Source organism: Aplysia californica, unplaced genomic scaffold (assembly GCF_000002075.1).
Source record: "Aplysia californica isolate F4 #8 unplaced genomic scaffold, AplCal3.0 scaffold00142, whole genome shotgun sequence".
In the NCBI taxonomy this organism is placed as follows: Eukaryota; Metazoa; Mollusca; class Gastropoda; order Aplysiida; family Aplysiidae; genus Aplysia; species Aplysia californica.
Genome location: NW_004797412.1, coordinates 321,688 through 340,008, shown reverse-complemented (window position 1 = coordinate 340,008; position 18,321 = coordinate 321,688). Strand labels below are relative to the sequence as shown.

Genomic DNA, 18,321 nt, shown 5'->3' with positions numbered 1-18,321 from the left:
TTGGGGGGGGGGGGTTGTTGTTGCTTTTTTCATAGAAGTGCTAGAAAATCATGTCTTTTATACAATTTATTGTCCTATACGACAGGATCTTTTATCTTGTTTTTCCCCTCTGAAAAACAATGTTGTGTACAAGCATTGGTAACTCATGTGTCCTGCTTTAGCTACAGTTTCCCAATGGAAGGGTTTTTTTTCTAAAATACGATTATCACAACATTTTTCTCAAATGTAAAAAGATGAAAGATTTCTCTTATATCAGTCTGGCTTCTGCCAGGTGTACTTTTTGAACACGTAATATTATTGTCATTATTATCGTCGCATCATTTTTGTATGATTGTTATTATTATCATTATTTGTCAAGTCCACTGTTTTGGAATCATTGTTTCCTCCTCTGGTGCTTTCATTGTTGTTGTTAGCAGTAGTAATATTTTAAAATTATTGTTTTCATTATTGTTACTATGCTTGTTGTTATCGTTAAGTTGGTGTTGATAATGCTGCTATAGCTGCTGTTGTTGTTGTTATCGCCACTGGCGTTGCTTTGGTAGTTTAGTGTTGATGATTTTTCTACTTATGGGATTATTTTCGTCGGAGCCGTTGTTAATGTCACATTAGATGGATTCTCTGATTTTTAAAAAAGTATGTACCATGCCGTAACGTATTGGAGAACATATGGCTAATCACCGTACCCCTAATCTGCGAATTTCTATTATTTAATTTACAAAGACAAAACATCAAAGTCAAGTATTTGTATCAGAAGATATTTTGAGAAGACTGTATTCTCTTGTATGAGGGCATGAACTGTTTAATTTACAAAGACAACAGAGAGGCAAGTCTTAGTATCAGAAGACTGGGTTCTCTTATATCAGGGTTTGAATGGCTTAATTTACAAAGACATAATACCAGCGAGTCAAGGGTTAGTACCTGTAGATAGTTGGAGAAATCTGTATTCTCTTGTATAATTAAGGGACTTGAACTATTTACTTAACAAAGACAACGAAGAGGCGAGTCTTAGCACCAGTAAAGAGTTGCAGAAGATTGTGTTCTCTAGTATCAGGGTTTGAATGGGTTAATTTATAAAAACAAAACATCAGCGAGTCAAGTGTTAGTATCAGTAGATAGATAGACAAGACTATATTCTCTTTATTAGGGCTTGAACAGTTAAATTCACAAAGACAACGGAGAGGCAAATTTTAGTATCAGTAAAGAGTTTCAGAAGATTGTGCTCTCTCGTATCAGGGTTTGAATGGCTTAATTTACAAAGACATAACAGCAGAGAGCCAACTGTTAGCATCAGTAGATAGTTGGAGAAGACTGTTCTCTCGTATGAGGGCTGGGCACCGAATTCACCGCGGGACCACCCCTGCGTCTTTGATGGGATAGCCTTCTCTGCGGGCGGTCAGGAGGGAGCAGGAAAAGTTCTGGAGAGCATCGTGGGCTTCTGAAAAGCAAAAAATAAAGCAATGGTTGACTTCATCATTTTCTAATAAATGTATTTTTCATCACCATCATCATCATTGTATAAAGCAGATATTAAAACAGTTAAGACCTGTTAATATTTCCAAAAAAATTATCACAAGTTAAACGTTTCGCCCCCAACGGGCTTCCCCAGGAACATTCACAATATAAATGACAAGAATCTAGATCTGCACGTGCTGTAAAAACCATCATCATCATCATCATCATCATCATCATCATCATCATCATCATCATCATCATCATCATCATCATTCATTCATTCATTCATTCATTCATTCATTCATTCATTCATTCATTCATTCATTCATTTTCGCTTATTCATTCATTTTTGCAATGTCTTTTAACGACAAGCTACATACACTGTCGTTTCTTCCCCTTCAACTAAGATCACTCATTGAATTCTGTTTTCACTCCACTGATCACGGCGATCTCGTTGTTGTTACTGTTACTGTTATTGTTGTTGCCGTCGTTGGTTGTTGGTTTTGGTGGTGTTGTTGCTTCTTTTGCTATTCATATTGTTTGTTTGGGGGGTTTTCTTAGTTCTTTAATTAAGTGTTTGTTGGTTAGTTTGCTTGTTTGTTTGTTTGTGTTTATTTGTTAGTTTGTTTGCTTGTTTGATGTTTGTTTGTCCTTAAAAGCATCCGAGATACTGATCTGAACCTTACCTTTCAACTTTTGCTGAAGGGAGAAACGGATCTTTCTTTCTTGCTCCAGTTCATTGGTAAGGGTTTCTGTAGGCACAAAAAGAACAAAATAATGATTGGTTTGCGTTATCGTTGTGTACAGAAATATTTTGAATGGAATCAAAGTACATGTTACAGAAGTCCTTTTATCAACTAATTATTGTTCCTAGAAATAAGACGGGGGGAAGGGGGGCGGGGAGTGAAAGTCAAACTTTTGTTATCCTAATCTTTCGGTTTATCTAAGTATGGATATCAGGCAACACAAACAACAGGGATTCTTTCTCTCAGTTTCACAGAGCGTCATTTCCAAATCAGGACACTTTCTACTCTTACTTAAACACATTGAGCCAGGAGGAATACATTCCTTAGACAACATTAATTTTTAAAATCCTACTTCACTGAAATCCAGATATAATCTGCGTGTCTGTCAATAATTCCTAACCAAACAGCGCCACGTTGATCGAGCATCAAGACAAGGATAAATTATCAAGAGGATTGTGTTAAAGTGGCACCCACCTCTTAGCATTTCCAGTTGTTGGGCCATGTGCTCCCTGAAGTTTTTCTCTCGGTTCACTTCTTCCTTGAAAGTATCTGTCAAAGACAATAATTACCAATGATATCAAACCAGAGACTTCATCTTTTAAGAAATAGTCTTAAGACATTTCTCTAAAGCCGAAGAAACCTAGAAAAAAACGAAGAAGGGGAAGAAGAAGAGAGAAGAAAAAGATTTTTAAAAAGAAAGAGAGACAGAAACAATGTAAGAAAAATGACTTTTGTGCAGCTAAGACTAAATTCTCACTGTCTTTTAGCCGAATTTATTAGTATCTCTTCAGCAAAGTCCATTTCCTGTAGGATGAAGCTTGAAAGCAACTGAATTTGAGACAACGACTTGATCAAAAGCTCAGATAAGCTTTGCGTCTAAAATCTGGTATTTTCTGTAAGTTACCAAATTAACGTCAGTTATTACTATTAACATTCATGTTGTTATTGTTGGTATTAGTATTGTTATTAGTATTATTGTTTACCAATTATTATCGCTTATGTTGTTTTTGTTATTGGTACTATATTTTTGCTATATGTATATCATTTTTATAACTGTTATTTCTGTTGATTTATCATTAATGGTGTTTTTATTATTAATATGTACTGCATTATTCTGATTGTTATTATTATTATTATCATTATTGTTATTATCATTATTATTATTATTGTTATTATTATTATTATTATTATTATTATTATTATTATCATTATTATAAATATTAGTATTATTGTTGTTGTTATTATTGTTATTGTTACTATTGTTATTGTTATTATTGTTGTTGTTATTATTATTATTATTATTATTATTATTATTGTTATTGTTATTATCCTCACCAAATTCAACATCCTCACCATCCTCACCATCAACATCATCATCATCATCATTATCATCATCATCATCATCATCATCATTACTATCGTATCACAATAATCATCATTTTAATATTAATGTATTATCCTTGCTTTGGTTACTTTATGGTTGCTGTTTTCGTCACTATGCAATTATACTGTTTTGTGATATTTACTGTTATTATAATTATTGTTAAATTATTATTATTGTTATTATTATTTTTGTTATTATTATTGTTATTATTATTGTTATTATTATTATTATCATTATTATTATTGTTATTATTATTACTATTATTATTATTATTATTATTACTATACTTAGTTTCAACATTATAATTGTTATTATTGTTGCATAATTATCCTTCTTATTATTGTTGTTGTTATTTTTACTAGTATTATTATTATTTTAATATTATAATTATTATTGTTGTTGTTTTTATTACTAATATTATCATTAATAGTAGTGGTAGTAGTAGTAGTAGTAGTAGTAGTAGTAGTAGTAGTAGTAGTAGTAGTAGTAGTAGTAGTAGTAGTAGTAGTAGTATCATTATTATTATTATTATTATTATTGTTATTATTATTATTATTATTATTATTATTATCATATTTAATTATCATATCATTCCATTCTGAATTATGTTGCCTCAATAGCACCGACGTTTGTGGTGTAGAGGATAGATACTTTGCTGTCGCACACAGAAGACATGGGTTCAGTTCCCGTTTGGAAAGGGGTTTTTTTTCTTTTGTTTGTTTGTTTGTTTGTTTTTCTTTGTTTTGTTTTTTTAATCTCGTATTTCCGTCCGTCAGTTGGGATGTTATAATCCCCTCAGCCCTGGCTGTTAGGCAGGGTCCCAACATCCAACTTCTAAAGGATCTGAAGTGCGTCGATGGGCGGCATAAAATATCTACAATTGCAACTTTTATACATTTTATTTGTTATATATGTAACTTATTATTATAAACACAATAATACGTAAAAATAGACAAGTAATTATATTGATATAATTTGTGGTAGAGATGCTGATGTGATTATTTTTATACCTGTTGCTGCAATTACTTTCACCGACAGTGCATCATACGTGTCCATAAGTGGCATAACAAGGAAAGCGCACTGTTCTTGCAATGTGAACTATATGTTATGCCATAACTTTTCGTAATGTTCTTAATTGTGTTGTTGTCAAATGATTAGAACATGAGCTGCAAACCAATAGACAGACAACAGAGAAATAAAAGAACTCACCTTTCAGAACAGTTACTTCTTTCTCACGTCGGCGACGACTTTCTACTTCGTTTTTCAACGTTTGACATAGTTCCTCTGTGTTTGGGGGGGGGGGGGTGGAAGAAATAAAACAATCCCGTCAGTACTTTGCCCACTGTGTCTATAATTTTCTTCCACATACAGTAGGCTTGGATGGATGTTTGTGGTTGTTCCAGTGTAAATTAAAAGGATAATAAATCGTCTTTAGTGTTTTTCTCGTCGGCAGAGAGGGGATATCGTCACATTATTCTCCAAGTAGTTGCATTTTAGCGTTTGGGGGTTTTAGTTGATTGTTTTTTTTGCGAGGCTTTGTGTGTTTTGCTATTGTTTTGTTTGGTTGTTGTTGCTGTTTTCGTAGGCCAGGGTATTAAGGGAGTGGATGAGGTTTGGGAGGGGGGGGTGAGGATGAATTGTTTATGGGTTCTATTGTATTTGTCAGTTGTGGTGGTGATGGAGGTGGTAAAAGTGGAAGTTTTATGCTGTGTTGCCGCTTTATCCTGCTCAAAGCCCTTGTTTTTCCACAATGCTTATCGTACCCCAGTGTCTCTTTTTTACTTTTTTCTTAATGTATAAACCTCTGCACGATGGATGCTTAATACAAATTTAGTAAGATCACCACACGTCCCTACCACCTTGATGCACACCCTAGTTCACTCACACACTTGCTCTCATGTAGATCCACACACACACACACACACACATACACACACACGCACGCACGCACACATACAGGCGTGCGCGGGGGGGAGGGGGGGGCTCGCGAAAGCACACACACATACACGCTCCATCACGAAGAAACACATGCAAACCTAGGGCTGTGCAAAAACATTTAAAACTCATCTTCCTCAGAGAAATCCAGCGTCATTAAACGTTTCTAAATACTTACTAGGTTGCATTTATCGTTCTTTTTAAGTCAGGAAACATCAATTATGAACTACTCTTCCGTACTTCGTATACGTTAACGAGTACATCAAGAAAAAGTGTTAGTTTCTGACCAACACAGCAATAAATTGAGCAATCGATGTTCTACACTTATGTCAAAAAGGAAGATCAGAAAGATAGTATTTACCTTTCGACATATCGCCAAATGTTCTCTGATTCTCCACCTCGCCGTCTGACTCATCTGTAACAAAGAACACAAATGATCAGAGACGTTGGGAGAAATTGTAACGTTCACTCCACTCGAGAACAGAGACGGGTCGGGTCGATAGCCATCCAGAGAAGACGGCATTCAACAGATGACTGTAATTTACACGTCATATTTAGGTGATGATTTGGATTCGGAAGCGCTAGACTAAATGATCTCATGAGGACGACACAGTTACAAGCTAGAGGACAGGGACATGATGCATACAAAAGAAAGAACGTGAGAGAGAGAGAGGGGGGGAGAGAGAGAGAGAGAGAGAGAGAGAGAGAGAGAGAGAGAGAGAGAGAGAGAGAGAGAGAGAGAGAGAGACAGACAGACAGACAGACAGACAGACAGACAGACAGACAGACAGACAGACAGACAGATAGGCAGGCAGGCAGGCAGGCAGGCAGGCAGGCAGGCAGGCAGGCAGGCAGACAGACAGACAGGGGGTGGGGTTGGGAGAGAGAATCAGACTGAGACGGAACAGACTGACAGACTGATAGATAGGCAGACACAGACAAGGACAGAGAACAGAAATTCACTCTTCATTAATTAATGACATTGACTTTCATGCTTGCACCATAATCAATATCGTATTATTTGTGATATAAAGTGGAATCACAATAGATTGATTGATATCGCTCTAATTTTGTAAATCGACGCGATCGTATTTTATCTCTGTTTTTCTGTCACTTTCACTTCGAGCGGTAGGCAACAGTTTTGCCTGGGGGGGGGGGGGGGGGGGTCAGAATAAAAAGTCTGAGATCTCTAGGCCCTGATCGAACGGAAAGGTTTCTTTACTTTTTCAATAAGCCTGGTAACTCAAAGACATCCTTTGCAATGTGCAACACTCCCCTTAAATTTTCTCCTCTGTGGTTACTGGGGAGGCCTTCGAGGATAAACGTAGAACAGTCTTTATAAATTTAGTACACATTCTTTTATTCCCACTGTTTACCCGAAACTGAACATTTTCCGAGACTGTCTTTTCTTACTCTGCTTTTTTCTACGTCATAGTTGATAATGATCATGATGATGATGATGATGATGATGATGATGATGATGATGATGATGATGATGATGATCATGATCATGATCATGATCATGATTAGGAAATATAAGGAATGTGATGACGAATAACGCCTTTTCAGTGTTATGTTTTAATTTATGTTATTAAATAATGATAGAAATCATAATAATATTATTAATAATAATGATAATAATAATAGTACTAGTAATAATAATAACCATCATCATCATCATCATCATCATCATCATCATCACCAGCATCATCATCATCATCATCATCATCATCATCATCATCATCATCATCATCATCATAATAATAATAATAATAATAATAATAATAATAATAATTAATGATTATTCATTATTAATTATTCTTGCTAATCAACTGTGTTTTGGCCTGTCGAGTTTTTCACCCTCATGATGAGGGTATAGAGACTTGAAAATAAAGTAAAGTTGTTCCCGCATATGATCCGGACATTGGGGATTGCTTGTTAGTGAGACAACTTTCTGGGCCTTCGGCATATTGTGGTAGGGTGGCCAGTTCCTTTCCACGCCGCCTTTACTTCCCCAACTGGAAGTCAGGTACCCATTACTGCTGGGTGGGAAGGAGGGGGCGAAAAAAAATCCGTGTCCGAACCGAGGCTCGAACCAGGACTTTCCGCTTCGGAGACGAGCGCACTAACCGCTCAGCCACCGCACCCTCCATACCCTATTACGCACCTATAATCCGATTAGTTTAACCGAGTGTGTACCCCGCTTAAGGTGCTCACCCGACATGCCTGAGTCTTGGCCGACTGTGTGGTCTGGCTCCTGGTCGTTTTGATGACGAGAACCCTCGGGACTGAGTGCTGAGTCAGGTCGACGATTTACGCTCTCCTCTTGCATCTGAGGAGAAAAGAGAAACAAAACTGCAATTTCTACTCTCGAAAAAAGGCTAGGGTTCTTTTTTGTTTTAAAAGATAGGTTATTTTTTTCTGTTTTTATAGTCTCCCTAATTCATTATTTCTCTCCAGCCAACTGCTTTCGTATAGTCTTCGTCTGTTTGTGTTGGCTTAATAGGTAATTAGAAGTGTATCAATAATTAAGTATGGTAGAGGAAAGGTATAAATGTCCTTTTCTACTTGATCAGTACATCAATTTGGAGAATTATCCTATTCAAAGCCCCTCTTTGATATATCTGAGCCAGATGAGAGGACAGACATTGCTGTTTCTCAAACGACGCGAATTCCAGCATATATTATAGCTATTTAAGTAAACCAGGCGCCCTCTTAATTTACACCTACAAACACAAGTGGAAGTCTGTGTAGAAAACAATACCCTCCTACCACATACATTGCCCCGATACCTCAACTGCCTGTGTTCTTAACTCATTACTTAAAACTGCTTTAAGTTGACTGTAGAAATGTGAAATAATGTATTTTATGATAATACTGTTGCGTGGAGAAACTTATGAGAAATACAATACCAACTTCTTCGGGGAAAGAGGCTGGGTGTTTGCAGTTGCTTCCTCAAACACACATGGTAAATTAGTTGGGGGAGGGGGGGGGGTAAACAAAAACAGAATCCTCAGACAACAGAAAGTTTGTAAAATCAGTATTATGAAATGTAGAGGCACACGAGTTTACGGTTTCAACGAAAAAAGTCTCTTCCAAAGACAGTTCGTCATGGACCGTGAAGACAGTTTTAGACAAAGAACGTAAGAATACTCACCATATCACAGTTGTGGGAGTTATTGTCTGTCGCGTGGTTTTCATCAGGATGATCACATGGGAGCTTTTCCTCCTTTGATAAGTTTTCCATTTGTTCATGGGATATAGCGTCTTCTTTTTTCTCGGCTCTATCTGCCAGGTCGTCAGTGACTATGGGTTCTTGCTCGTCATCAGTCCTGTTCTTGTCCTCGTGGTTTTCCTCTACATCTATCTCCTCTGTGTCTTCATTATCTTTGTGCGAGTGTGTGCTCAAGTCCTGGGCACACATATTGTCATTTTCATTGTCGTCTTCATCCCCTCTGCGATCATCATCGTCCTCAAAGTGGTTCTCGTTGTCCTCTTGGCCACTAAGAGGAGGCGATAACGAAGACGACGATGGCGGGGACGAGGAGGAGATGGGGCCGACCCTCTTGAAAGCGGACATTCTGTCTCCCCTCCCTTTATGCCCTCCTTCCATACTGGATTTAATGAGGTTCTGTGGAATATTATGCCCAGGCGAGATGCAATGTCTGTCCTCGTTCTGAGACGGCAGGTGAGGATCCATCAAGGCGCCGCCCACCACTGGATGGTTTGTCGCTCCAGCGAGTGGGGGCGTGGGATAGCCCGCCCCTCTATACCCGAGCGCCGCCTGCTGGAAGGGAAACGCCTTCTCCCACAGAAGGTCCATTGAGGAGAGGGGGAAGGGCCCTGCTGCAGAAGCCGAGCGGCCCATCCAGGCGTGTGGGGCTAGAGCAGAGGCCTTCATCCTCTCAGCCACAGCGTCTTTGTTGGCGGGCTGCTGAGGGAACCCGAAGCACATGGACTGTGTGGAGTTCATAGCCATGAAAGGGTACGGCGACTTGCCTGGTGCTGTGGCTAGCCAGTTGTACGGGTTGAAGGGGTTAGGGAAGGGCGGGGGTTTAGGAAGGTAAGCCGATGTGTCCAAAACGGTGCTGCTAGGTTTGCTTTTTTTCCCTCCGCTGCAACCGTCGACGAGCTGAGAGGATCTGGACGCTAGGGAGCTCGAGAGGTTGCTCACTGAAGACGACATTGAGGGAGCGGAGGAGGAAGAGGACGTGGATGATGATGAAGAAGACGACGTCGAGGTAAAGAGCCTTTTACGAGTTCCTCCATTGAACATAGCTTTCACATCTTCCCATTTGTAGGCGATCTCTTCAATGTCGTGACCAGAGTAGAGTTTGAGATGGCGGCGCCACGAGTTGAAGTTTGCTGCGTCGGGGTGGTTGTACTTAGCCTCTGGTGTCCGGTGGAAATGGAAGATGAATTTATTGGGCGAAAAGTACATATTGCAGTAAGAGCATTTGATGCATTTAGCTCGGGAGCTGTTGTAGCGGGATGGCTCGAACAGACCTGAGGAATCAAGATGATATACTGCTTGACAAGAAGTCATATTTATAGCTATTTAGAATAAATATCAAAAGCATGACCATCAACCACAACAGCAACAACAACAGCAGCAGCAGCAGCAGCAACAACAACAACAACAACAACAACGACAGTAACAACATCAAGAACAACAACGACAATAACAGAAGCAGCTGCAACCGCAACAAACTCACTTATCAGAATTGTATGTCAAGGGCATGCGCGTGCGCATGCACACACACAAACAAACACACACACACATATACACACACACACACACACACACGCGCATACACACACAGACACATACTCATACGCACACGTACATACGCACACACGCGCGCGCACACACACACACACACACACACACACACACACACACACACACACACACACGTAAATTATACCAGTTTAAGTTATTTTATTTCTGTTTACCTTTTCTGGTGAGAGGATCACACGTTCGTAAGCATATGATTAGCTTGACCAGCCTATTCGTTTAAAAAGGCCATGACACCCCTTTTTTTAAACATTGCGTTTTCAATTTGTTAGGCTCTCATATGCTGTCATCCACACTGAACTCACACCGAAAGCACAATTTAACCTTCGTATAAGATCTGAAATGATTCTCGAGTGGGGACATAATACTTGCACTGAAATGCTGCGTCCCATTCAGCCTGAGTTAGTCCTGATAGTCAGGGTTGAAGCAGCTCTCCTCCTAAATGTTCTAAGTGTGTCAATGGGGGCGAATAACATTTACAATGAACATTTAATTATATCAACAATTGAGTCAAGATCACAAATGACGTTGTTTTATCCCCCTCTCCTCCCAAAAAACCCTCCTTCCTTCCCTCAATGACCCCCCGTCGTTCCCCAACCATACAACCCCTCCCCTCAACCTCTCCCTCTCAACCCCCTGAAACCCCTCCCCTACCTCCCTCTTTCACCCACTGACCCTCTCCTTCACCTCCCCCATCGCCTCACCTCTGCAGCCCCATCCACACTCGTGGTGCACATCAAAGGCAAAGTCCTCGGGTAGTTTCGGGGGTGAGTTTTCCTCCAAGAAGCTCTTCACCAGACGCTCTGCCTCCCTCTTGGTTATCATCCCACAGCGACGAGACGACACTGGCATAGCTCCGGCACGACGCAAAATCTCCAGCTGAAATGATGTAATTTATTCATTTGTTTATTTCTTTGTTTATTAATTACTGTTATTTCTTAATCTTTCGACCTGTGTATTCATCAATTTCACATATCTATTATTTTTTTTATCGGTTATTTATTTCTCTGCTTGTTTGCTGATTGCTAACTTGCTTGATTCAATGACCAATTAGACTGGTAGACGGAGGAGTAGAAGTACAGATAAATGAACTGGTCATTGAATGGAGGGGTGGAAGAATGGATAGCGAGGTAGAAAAATGAAGGAGTGGAAGCGGGGTTTAGTGTTTATAATAGTTATACTGATTGTTGGTGACTCATTAATTTACTGGTTGCTAGATTGATTTATTGATTGATTAATTTGCTTGGTTTCTTGAATTGTTGGCTTACTAGTGGATAGGGTGATCTATTAATTAACTGACGTTAGTACATGACTTACTTGAACTGGTGTGCACTGGACGCAAGTGATGCCCAGAGCCACACGGCGGTTGTGAATCTCATTGTAGCTGTAGTCCTTGAGCAGAGTGTTGGAGATCTGCGCGAGGCACAATCGCTCCTGAGGTAAGAATCGGAGTCATATTATGCTTACAGTTACAATAAGCAGAGGATCACATGAAACAGTACAGTAAGCTGTTTACAGCAAAGAGTTGGGATTGGTATTCAGATGGTTAACAAACAACACACTTTATATATAGAAAGTCAACATGGCCATCACAATTGTCACAGTTACCAAGCTATCGAAGTCTGAATGGACTAATAGGTAGACAAGTAGATGACTCGACAAATTAGAAGGTGAACAAATGAATGAGTGTGTACATTGGCAGACGGAAAGATATACGATAGGGTAGAGAAATAGAAAGATAGGTGAGTTAGGCAATTGATGGCAGGATGATTAAGCAATCTCTAGCTATATGTTTAGAGCCGAAAAATATATTAAGCACAAAAGTTAGGATTCAAGAGCAGACAGTATTTTAACGTAAAGATATGAAGACCGCAATGAGGAAACGATCAGTATTTGATGTACTTCGAGAAAAAAAAATCATGTTCTATGGATCGAACCACACATATTATTCTTAAACGAATATTTAACTAATTTTGAGTTTTGAATTTGACTGTTGCTTCATAGTGGTTCTCCTAAGCAAATCGGACCAGTACCTTGTTGTCAATGACAAGCGACACAATGGCCTCCCCGTGCAGTAAAATCGTGCCAACTTGATTCTGCCTTGGGCCGCTGGAGTCGACTGACCTTTCCCCGCTGGATTTGCGTTCGTTATTGTTATTGTTTGTGCTGCTGTTATTATTGTTATTATTGTTGTTGTTATTATTACTATTACTGTTGCTGGTAGTGCCAACAGTACCGGCTGGCGTCATGGTCACCCCCAAATTGTTGTTGTTGTTGTTGTTGTTGCTGTTGCTGCCGTTGTTACCGTCGTTCATGTATGCGTTGTTTTTACTGTCGTGGTCTGGTGAGGACGGTGTGTAGCCCATGAATGGAGAGGTGTTCATGACAGCTGTACTGTGAGGTGGGTGGTGGGCGTGCGCCACAGGGGGTGACGCCCACTGACTGTGAGGGGAACGGCACGGCATGCCCATTGCTCCAGGAAGGCAGTTTTCCATAGAGGGTGGTTCCATCTGAAGGGAAAGAAAGAAATTCCATGAATAAATCAAGCATTGAGTGAATTTAAAACGTACATATACAATTTCACCCAAAAAAAACTAAACAAATGGGCGCTCAGACTTGTGTTTGTTATTTGGTTGGTTTCCTTTCTAAAAACCCTTACACTACTTACAGACATTTATGTATACAGCGCTTTTCGAAGACGCTACTCTTGGTGAAAAGGTGGGGGAAAATAGACAGAACAAAGGACGACAGTAGGTGTCACGCACACGTGAGAGATATTTTAAGGGAGTAAAAAAGAATGGGGCACAGTGTTAACTCAGTTGGCACCATGCTGGACTACAGAGCAGGTGGCCATGCTTCGAATCCCCAACAGGGCGTTCTGAACTTGGGTTGGTGTGGGGAGTTTTTGAGGCTCTCCACATATTTAATGGCTCAGCTCTGTCGGAGATAAAAGTTAATTTCGGAGGTCCCGCCTGCTTTACGTTGAATAGCTTTGCAAGGGTGAAAGAAACGTAAAACCTTCACAACGACAATACAGTAACCAAGAAAGAGAGTGGGGCTTTCTCACGAAGTTCAGGAAGATGGTGGTGAGTTTGAGTTTGTGCGCCTTCATTTTTTTCAGCCAAATGGCAGTTATTTTCAAACCAAAAAAACACAAGATGTAAGCAGTTCTATTATGCAACAGATTCTTGAAAAGTATGACCTTTATCAATTTTTTGTAAGTAAAATGAACATTATAAGAAAACAAAAGAGTCTTCTGAAAATTAAATCACAAAAACTGCTAACATTACCGTGTGTTGCTTCCTAACAGTAAGCAAAAAAGGGGAATCGGCTTTTATTACTCGGTTACCTTTCTATTTGCTGGAAACATCCATTTGCTATGTTTCAAAATATTAATTCAGCCATTGTGTCGCGTTTATTGCAGCTTAACTGCTATACAGGGAGAAGTAATTGATACTTTATGGCAAACAAGTGCGTTAGCGGAGCTGTAATGTGCCGTTAACATTTGCTTTGAATGTTTCAATCGATTTCTCGACTTTTCGTCAATTCTTTTTCAAGTCTCCGCTTTATTATACCTTATATTTAATTCTTGCAGCAGCGTATATGTTACGTGGCATCTTCCTTGAAAAAAAAACTATTTGTGTTTGTGGATACGTTATCGAATATGTCAGAGATGTTACCACCATCTTTGGCTCTATTTGAAACAACAATCCGGCCTCGGGAGTTAAGATTTGAGGAGGCATAAATGATGTTCCTCTAAAAAGATTTTTTTTAAGTGCAACTATCAACGATTTAAAAGGGTTGGACAGTGATGTAATTAATGAAAGAACTTAATTATTTGTAAAAATAAAAGTGGATTAATGGCTCTCACTTATTTGATTTGGGGGGTGGGGAGATTTTTTATCTTTTTATTTTTTTTTATTTTTTATTTTTTTTGGGGGGTCCTTTTTCTATTTTTTGTGGGTGGGGGGGGGGGGAGGGTAGACCTGGCCTTCGAGCCACTTATCAAAACAAACAAAAGCTGGATAAAGCACGTAAATTTGAAAAAATGTAACCGGATTTGCACTAGAAAGTATACACGGCATAAAATTATTGTCCCCCTTGCTTGTTGAGAGCAACATCCCACGCTGGGGAAGAGTAAAAATTTTATAGCTCGAGTTGAGAGGTGAAAACGGAAGATCCGAGGCCCAATAATGCATAATCTGTCCAAGAACACAAGTCAGTGTTCAAAGTTAAAGAGAATATTCAGGGCAGAGAGAGAGAGAGAGAGAGAGAGAGAGAGAGAGAGAGAGAGAGAGAGAGAGAGAGAGAGCAATGAATAAATCACACATTTTGAGTTTTGAATTAAGACAAGACAACAGAAAAAAATAACCCGTAAGAATAGAAGTTTATATATTTAAAAGAAGTGGAACAATTCAGGAAAAAAATTACGGAAATAAAATTACATATATTTGTGCAGATCCATTACTTCATGGTACAAATATGGTTCAAATATAATAATCGCAAGCTTTAACTACTTCAGCTGTCACTACATAGTAAGAATTTATGCTACAGAGGGGAAAAAGAAAAGAGATTTTCTGTAGTTGCTGTGGTGGGTCAGCTTTTAAGTCCGTGGTGAATAGTATAGGTTTGTGGGGCTTTTTGCAAGGGAGGAGAGGGTTGCGGGGGTATAGAGCTGGACAATGGCGCGGACGGGGGGTGCAATGGAGGAAAGCGGGGCAGGATGGTAGGAGGGGGAGTACGGAAGAGAAGAGTGAGTCAGAATGAAGAAGGGGGATGGGTGAGTGCGGATGTCCTCCTAGAGAGCGGAGTAGGATTTTTTTATTATTTTTTTTTGGGGGGGAGGGGTTGAGCGCAGGGCCGAGTGAGGGAAGAAGGGGTGCTCAACTAATTTCCAACAAATAATCCTAGATATGGATGGTCAGTTCTCATTAATCACTGTGAATTCACGTTATATGTTTGCACCTTCGAACCTATGAAGTACCAATGTCTGAATTCCCTGTTATATACCCTCAGCATCCAACGGTGTTTTAACCCCCATCCTCCCCACCCCCCAATCTCCCACGAAAAAACACCCGCTTTCCCTTTGCAACTGTCCATGATGACAATTGCTTACTCACGCTCTTTGTTGTTGTTGTTTTTGGTTGTTGCTGTTGTTTGTTTTTTGTTGTTTTGGGGGGGGGGGTGGAGGGGGGTTTGCTTTTTTATTTTTATGTTTTGTTTTGTTTTGGCTTTTATTTTGGCTTTTTTTTAAATCAGAAAAGGCATTGCCGTCTTTTTCAGAACGTTTGCCACATTAGCAGTTTCACAAATTCAATAAATTTTAATAACTGTAATCCATTTTTCTTGGATGAACATAGACACATGATTCTTTTCTTTTTTCTGATGATTTAAGAAAAATAAGAAAAAAAAAAAGGTAAACCATGTCCCTATTAATTTTAGCAAAATGTACATGCTATTTGCCTGGACGTTTTTGAAGGCTAGACAGAAGAGGAAGGGGCAGACTTGAAAAACTTGTCTTTTTTTATGAATGGTACACACTCGATCTGAGACACTCAAGTAGAACATTTTCTTCTTAAGTATTTTATGGAAAAAGAAATCCCCGACTGCTCTCGTGCAAACAAGAGGGGGGGGCAGCAAATATTATGCAAAAGCATTTTCAAATTGCGAAAATTTATGCAGGGAGAAGGAGCGAAAGGGGTGTGGGGTGTCAAGATACAGTAGATTTCTCTGTCCCTGCGCTGTGTGTCGAAAAAGATGACGCTGTTAAAACAATACTTAGAGTACGGTCAAAAATTCGTGGCGCAACTGATATCTTCAAATATCTCTTTAACTGGTGAATCAGTGTCATCCATACTTTGCGAAGAGGTTTGTATCAATTTTGTCTCAACTTAATCATATTTTTTCTCAACAATTGAAGCTAGATTTTTAAACTTTTCTTCGTAGATTTATATAAAACAAATAGATAATAGATACTATAGATCTCTGTCACGCAGAAAATGAGATTGTTCACAGCACTTCCTGCTTCCCACACATATTTTGCATACGCGTATGGCTACGTCACAGCTCACCAGTGACACTTTTTATTTGACAAAACTTGTTACAAGAAATTAATTTTATAGCAAACAAATTTTTGCACTAAAATTTCTCAAAACATGCGTTCAATAACGATTGTGTCACGATAAGGGAAAAAATGACGGACTCGCTTTTAATAGCAAGATTGCCCGAGCTGTTAAACTACTTAAATCTGTAGAAACCACCCACTTGGATTTCTATTTATATTTATGAAGGAATTTTCTAGAATACAGCTAAAAGATCTTTACAAAAATATTGATCCTTTACGACAAATTGATACAAGTCATTGTGCAAATGCTGGAGAGTCTATGTTCAATAGTTTAGGAAATATCTGACAAATAAGTTGCGCCACAAATTTTTGACCGCACTATCGCACCAGATTGCCGCATAATATTCCTGGCGTACAAACTCTAAACAAAATCATCTGCCATCTGTGCATTTCCTTTAAATCCGCTTTGTGGTATTGTTTCGGAGTAAACCAGACCCAAACAGGGATAAGAATATTCTACACTTACACTAACTTCTGTATCAACACAAAGAGCTTTTGTCCTTCGGGAATTACGGAACTGGGAACAATTGATAGACTCTTCACAGACCACCGAATCGATACGATTTGGCAACTGAATTGATGGCCAAATTGTAAAGAATCTTGCTGTAAGTCGCAATCTGTGCCTTTTTTTCAGGCTACAGGACAAACTTGCTTGAATATAATATGACGTAAAGTGTCTGGGTTTTGTGCAAACTGACATTTATCAATCACCCTTTGTCACCAATTTCTTCAGGATTACCGAACTCCAACATTTAGTAGTCAGGTATTATTGAAAATATTTTTAATATGTGATTCTGAGTCCGTACTTGTAGCAAATAATGAATTTCTTCATAAAGTAAATAAAAGATGCAGTAACTACTCTGGACGATTTTACATAGTAAAGGAAGAGTAATTACGTTGTATAATTAATTGGCTTCATGTAACCAACTAACAATTCAAATTTTAGGCGTTTCTGTCTATGTTGTCGAGATATGTTGATGCGCAAGCTAAAACATGTTAAGAAAAAGAATGCTATCGGTTCTCATTGCACACCCTTATGTTACGTCAGAAAACGATTCACCTTGATAACTTGCCTGTAACATGAAACGACATTGGGAAAGGACAAAACGAACATTTTACAAAAACACAGTGATGATTCTGAAACAGCTCACTATTATATAATTAGCCTATTCAATAGTGCTATATTTTCGTTATTATTCTCCTATTAAATCTCCCTTTTTCAGATTAAAACACTTTAGATTATTTAGGAGGAAGGCCAGTTTGGCCCTTCCTGTCAAGTCCAACCTAGGAAAAAGACTAAAAAATTTGTCTTTCTTTTGCTTTACGTTTTTTTGTAATTCTTTGGACGCGATATATTATTTTTGTCCTCTGGGACTTTTTAAGTAAATTCCTATCAGTTTGTTCCCTTCGCTTCTTATTTTTGCTTTGTCTTAAGAGTAAAGCAGCTTGGTTTGGGGTTCTTGTTTTTCTCTACTTTTGTTTCACTTCAAGATCCAATCTTCCTTTATTTTTGGTTGTTCTCTTGGAGTCGAATCTAGGAACCTAGCCCAGCCGTTTGTGCGCGCTTTGTTTTATGTTTTCTGGGGTGAACAAGGTTTTGTTTTTGAAAGCATTTGTTTCAGTTTGTTCAACGGCTCACCAATGTTCAATTATTTTTTAATTGTGTCTGGCTTGAGGAACATAACTGTTGTTTAGTAGAGATAATAAGGAGGAAAGGCGTCATTTTAATGGTTTACTGAGATTAACCAACAACTCTCATTGTTTCTTCAAAATAAATTGAGTTCCTGAGTATGTTTTAATAGTAATAATAATAATGATGATAATACTAAAAATGATAATCATCATGATCATCATCATCATCATCATCATCATCATATAATAA

The 18,321-nt window shown here is 38.8% G+C and overlaps 1 protein-coding gene across 1 annotated transcript in view; it reads right to left on the bottom strand.

Annotated features, from left to right (window-relative positions):
- Positions 1-18,321, bottom strand: part of LOC101863505 (SKI family transcriptional corepressor 1 homolog-B) — a 38,973-nt gene continuing 20,652 nt past the window's right edge. The window contains exons 2-11 of the mRNA XM_005096911.3: positions 12,349-12,825; positions 11,633-11,749; positions 11,020-11,194; positions 8,675-10,023; positions 7,735-7,849; positions 5,879-5,932; positions 4,792-4,866; positions 2,673-2,747; positions 2,139-2,204; positions 1-1,435 (exon numbers count right to left, since the gene is read on the bottom strand). Coding sequence (XP_005096968.1) covers positions 1,341-1,435; positions 2,139-2,204; positions 2,673-2,747; positions 4,792-4,866; positions 5,879-5,932; positions 7,735-7,849; positions 8,675-10,023; positions 11,020-11,194; positions 11,633-11,749; positions 12,349-12,825 — 2,598 coding nt within the window. The 3' untranslated portion in view covers positions 1-1,340. The remainder of the gene's footprint in view (positions 1,436-2,138; positions 2,205-2,672; positions 2,748-4,791; positions 4,867-5,878; positions 5,933-7,734; positions 7,850-8,674; positions 10,024-11,019; positions 11,195-11,632; positions 11,750-12,348; positions 12,826-18,321) is intronic.